Consider the following 5589-nt stretch of genomic DNA (forward strand, 5'->3'; position numbering starts at 1 on the left):
ATTTTTTATAAACATATAATATATTTTCATCACCAGGGGTACAGGTCTGTGAATCGCCAGGTTTATACACTTCACAGCACTCATCTTAGCACATACCCTCCCCAATGTCCATAACCCCACCCCCTCTCCCAACCCCCTACCCCCAGCAACCCTCAGTTTGTGTTGTGAGTTTAAGAGTCACTTAAGGTTTGTCTCCCTCCCAATCCCATCTTGTTTCATTTATTCTTCTCCTACCCCCTTAACCCCCTGTGTTGCATCTCCACTTCCTCATATCAGGGAGATCATATGATAGTTGTCTTTCTTCGATTGACTTATTTCGCTAAGCGTGATACCCTCTAGTTCCATCCACGTCATCGCAAATGGCAAGATTTAATTTCTTTTGATGGCTGCATAATATTCCATTGTGTATATATACCACATCTTCTTTATCCATTCATCTGTTGATGAACATCTAGGTTCTTTCCATAGAGAATACTACTTATTTTTAAAATAAGCCAAATTCATCTGTAGAAATATTCCCAATGAAGAAAGAAAATCAGGCAGGAAAATCATACCCCCACTTTGACCTGCTTTGTCCAAATATTCTCACCTGGATCCCAGAGGAGCAGAAGGCAAAGAACTGTGATGGACTCACCATCTTGCTGCTTTTAATGGGTCCAGTGTGTTCCTGCCACACACCCAGAGACTCTGGTATAAGACTCTGAGAGGCAGAAACACTTCAGACCTAAGAGGAAGAAGATATGCAAATTATGGGGCATTCCTATTGCTTAAGTACTCAAAAATTAAGTTTGTCAAAAGAATTCCTCCAAGGGAACCCATTCTTTGCTGGGTGTGTTAATTTTCCCTCTTCTGGCCTTGTGGAGGTTTAGAAAGCACTTACCCCATGCTGTGCCAACTACAAAGTCTACCAGCAGGGGGCATGGCATATGATGTAAAGCAGTGAGTGATCTGGTGGACTTCGCTTTCACTTGCAGTGAAGAGCAGGTCACATCCTCGGTCTTGGCCCAGGGTGATGTTGACTCCCTGCTCTCTGCTACAGTGGCTGTATAAACACCCCCTAGAGCATCCTGCCAGGCCATACTCTGTCAATTACATCCTGTTAATTGCACGCCATCAGTGAGAAATATTGAGGACTTCGCTAACTTGCAAAAATACATGTACTCCAACAGTGGGATGCAATCCCTACAAAAATTCATGCGGCCCCCCACCCTGGTGGCTATGTAGGGGGTCCAGATATCTGAGGAATGTGGGCACATTCTCTCTGAGATAAAGGACAAGTGCTCTCATGGTGTACCTCCAACCACTAAGGTTGAAGCACAGTATCTTGTTGAGTGTCAAGTGTTGAGTGTTGAGACAACACATTCCACACTTGGATAAGTTACACTATTCCGTTTATCAGCTAATTTTGAAGTCACTAGTGTAGAGTGGATGCAGAGTCAGGAGGGACTCTGTATCAGGCTTAGGTCTCAATGCAAGTGGCCCTATCATGTGGTCCCTATGACCTCTCCTATCATTTGGTGGTACATGCATCTGTGTCCAGGAAGGACGTTGTGGACACTCTGGCAAGCCCAGATGAAGACTCATAGCACAGACTTTCTGGTTCTTCGGCAACACTTGGCCCTTCTCACGAACAACCTATTCACTGTTTAACAAGTAGTTCCCAGCATAGCACAGGCCCCGGTAGACCTGTCCACTGAACATCAATTAACTGTGTGACAGAGCTGTTTGTCCTAAACCAGAAATGTCAGACACACCAGATTGGGTGGCACCTAGCAGCAGACAATCTCAGAAAGGAGATGTATTTTCTTTAGTATTGGAACCAAACAGATTCAACAGGCACACGATTTATGGGACAAGAGTTTCAGATCACAATACTCACCACTCTTGCCCAAACACCCCTGCATGAGCTCCTATTTTCAGCCTTGTGAGGCTTTATACTTAATCCATTTTCTTATTTCTGCATCTTTGCTGCCCCAGCCATGAAGGGACCTCTTCTCCCAAAATTAACTAATTCCCAGAGGCAGTAGAAGACTTGACAAAGGGCATACGTTTGATATGCAAGCCAGACAATCCTGAGTCCAAATCTTACTCTTTTCTTTCAATGAGACCAGCAATCAGTGACATTTCCCTCTACCCAAATCCCCCTGGGTACCAGAGGACAAGGGGCACACCTATAGTCTGCAGCCTGATGAAATTTTCAAATTCCCCAATCTTATGTGTGAGTAGCTTGTTGACTTTGCTTTTCCATGAATTCTCATGAAATACACAGTAAAAAATACAGGCCAGCATTACTTCTCTCTCCCTGTGCGTCTCACCTCGGTACTGCCTGTGTCGCCATGGGGCATGCTGTGTATTCTGTTCCCAGGGAACTATGCATGTAATAAAAACTTCTTACTGCATTGTAATAGCTCTCCTGTCCTTGTTTTTTTTACCACAGCTCATTAAAGACACAGGGCCTCCCAACCAGCAAATAGCAGAGAAAGGACTCCAAGGATCAGCCCTGGTTCGATCATATGTTGATGTAAGTTAAACTGAACAGATCCCATACCATTCTGTAATGAAATAAGGTATTTTTAGTAGATGCTCAAAGAGCACAAATGGTCATTGACTTAATGTGGCTGGGGAAGTGGCCTGAAGTAAGGACATGGATGCCCTACGGGGTGACTGGCTAAGAAAGTCTGGAAGGAAGAGAGTGGAAGGTAAAGGAGGAAAGATCAGAGGCAAGAAATTACCCACTCCATATCTTCTTTCTCCATATCCTTTATAACCTTTGGTATTTCTTGGTTTTGTTTTGTTTTGTTTTGTTGATAAATAGATACTGAATTTTATCAGATACTTTTTCTGCATCTGTTGAGACAATCCTATGATTTTTACCCTTAAGTTTGTTAATGTGACATTCATGCTGATTGATTTATGCATATTGAAGGATCCTTGCATCTCTGGAATAAATCCTAATTGATCATGGTGTATGATCCTTTTAAAGTATTATTGAATTTTGTTTGCTAATATTTGGTGGGGGATTTTTGCATCTATGTTCATCAGGTATATGGCCCTTCTGTTCTAGATGCCAAGAGCTACAGCCTTGTCTCCCATCCACTCCTGCTCCAGGCAGGGCTGGCCCCCCAGAATGGGATGTGGGAGGGGAGGCAGATGCACATAGCTTGGGCTACTTGAAAATATAGAAACATGACATGCGGCTTATTCCAAACTGCACGTGGGTAAACAAATGTTTAATTTCAAACCCTGTTATTTGCTCTATAAATATGGCCCTTGTGGGGATTCCATTGGAAGTGTCCCCTGTGGGGAGAACACTCTGTCCAGGCCTCTCAGTTGAGACTCCAGCTTGGCTGTCTCCACGGGGCTTCCACAGCTGGTGATGTGGGGTGTTGTAAGTACCCAATATGAGGTACAGTGGCCTTTTTCTCATTTATTGCCTACTATTCCCTTCCTGTATGTGCATATTCCTTTCCTCTTCTGTTTCTGTTAGATTTTGTGTAATAATAATAAAGTTTTCTTTCCTTCTTGAAGTCGAAACAGGGCTGTGGTCAATCTTTTGCAGCATGGAAGATAAGGAATACTAATGTAATGTTCATCTCACTAAAAAATACCTTGGCAGCAACATCTAAATGGGCATTGACCACCCCACTAGGTGCCCTTATCTACTTCCATTGACACATAAAATTAACCATCATCCAGAGCAAATTCAGGAACAGAGTAATGGGAGAATCAATGCTTTGTGAGGGTGAGGTTTGGATCCCCAGGCAGGGTCTACTTGATACAGGCTCTGTCTGGATTTAGGAAATGGCTTATGTCACAAAGTGGTGCAGCGTCAATGAGGACCCATGGAACAGCCAGGGTGTCACCTGACAGAGGAAGCCTCAGGCATCTGCCCCACTCAGGTGCAAGATCGTGGAAGTGTTTTGCTTGGACTTGTAGTATGCCTGAAGCCTCCACAGCCTCTGCCCTCCTCACCAGGCCTGCATGATCATTGTATTAAGGGAATCCCACTCCTGCCCCCTTCCCTCTGCTTAAGAAGGAACAGCAGGATGAGGAACAGGTGCATGGAAGTTTATATGGTGCCCAAGCAATACTGCACTGACTTCTCAAACCCATGGAAAGAACTGAATTTTCCTGAGGGCACTTAGATTTCATTCATTGGTTAATTCAACACAAAACAGAAATATTGAACAGAAAAGATAGAAAAACTGAATATCAGGATTCAGACTTCCTCTAGGTCCAATGAGGGTCCAACATGTCTCCCTGTGTGAGGAAATTCTGGGCCTGTCTTCCATCTCTTCCATCTCTCTGGCCCTTGCACAACTTCAGGACCTGAGCTCAAGTTTTTACCTCATTCTTACCCATCTGCAGGAGGAAAATGGATTCAGAGCTTGATGTTCTCCAGTCAGAGGGTTTATAAAAAGCTAGGCCTAAGGTTCTCCACTTTCTTTCAGTGCCTTCCAATTCTTTTGCCCCTTCCTGCCTCCCATTATTTGTTTCCCAGCATGTTTGGTTATTTTGCCAGGGTTATTGATATGAAGAGCCAAGTTCATCATTTCTGGAAACTGAACCCATTTAAAGACATTTTTAAATTGAAAATGGAAACTCTTCATTCGATCTTGTAGCAGTTTGTCCTTTTAGAACTTCTAAGGTTTCTCAGAGCTTCTATGTTGACTTTTGTATGTTCCTGTCATACAACTCTATTTTTGGCTCCTTACATTTCCACTGGGCACTTTCACAACCCACTGCTTATGAGATTTGCTTCTGTTCCCCCTGACTGCTTTGCATAAGGCCCTCCATGCCCAGACCAGTGACTCAGGCTGTATAAAAGGGGTGTTTGCTATGTGAACTGAGCTGCGTCGGGCAGTCAGGGGCAGCAAGATGGTATCACAGAGGCAGGTCCTCCTATCCTTGTTGCTGTGGGTCTCAGGTGAGAAGCTGAAAAGTGCCATAATGCTTCTGGAGTAGTGTCATTTTAAACAACTTTTTAAGATACATAATGAGAAACACTGGTTATTTCCAGACTAGACCCAATGATGTACTGCCATGTGGTACCATTAGGAAGCACGCTTTCAATGACATATTTCAGTGTGACTGGGATAAAGTGTATCTGTATCACCATTTGTTTTTATTGCAGGTGCCCATGGGGACATCACGATGACTCAGTCTCCAGGCTCGCTGGCTGTGTCTCCAGGTCAACGGATCACCATGAACTGCAGAGCCAGTCAGAGTGTTAGCAACTATGTAGCCTGGTACCAGCAGAAACCTGGGCAGGCTCCCAGGCTCCTCATCTATTATGCATCCAGCAGGGCCACGGGGATCCCAGACCGGTTCAGTGGCAGTGGGTCTGGGACAGACTTCACCCTCACCATCAGCAACCTCCAGGCTGAAGATGTGGGAAACTATTACTGCCAGCAGGGTAATAGCTTTCCACCCACAGTGCTTCAGCCTCGAACACAAACCTGCTCCCCCGGGCCGAGGGTCAGGGAGGGTTTGCTGCACCAGCTGCTTCCTCCCCACTCAGCCCTATGTGCCGGAGAAGTCACTTCTGACATACTCCTTGCAGGGGTTGTAAGGTACAGCAGAAAATGA

The 5589-nt window shown here is 44.7% G+C and overlaps 1 gene segment (V, D, J or C); it reads left to right on the forward strand.

Moving 5' to 3' along the window:
* The first annotated feature begins 4794 nt into the window (after nucleotides 1-4794).
* On the forward strand, nucleotides 4795-5589 carry LOC131808420 (immunoglobulin kappa variable 4-1-like). The segment is given in 2 exon segments: nucleotides 4795-4927; nucleotides 5135-5589. Coding segments are annotated over 2 exon segments (504 nt in total).

This window comes from Mustela lutreola, chromosome 9 (genome assembly GCF_030435805.1).
Source record: "Mustela lutreola isolate mMusLut2 chromosome 9, mMusLut2.pri, whole genome shotgun sequence".
NCBI lineage: Eukaryota > Metazoa > Chordata > Mammalia > Carnivora > Mustelidae > Mustela > Mustela lutreola.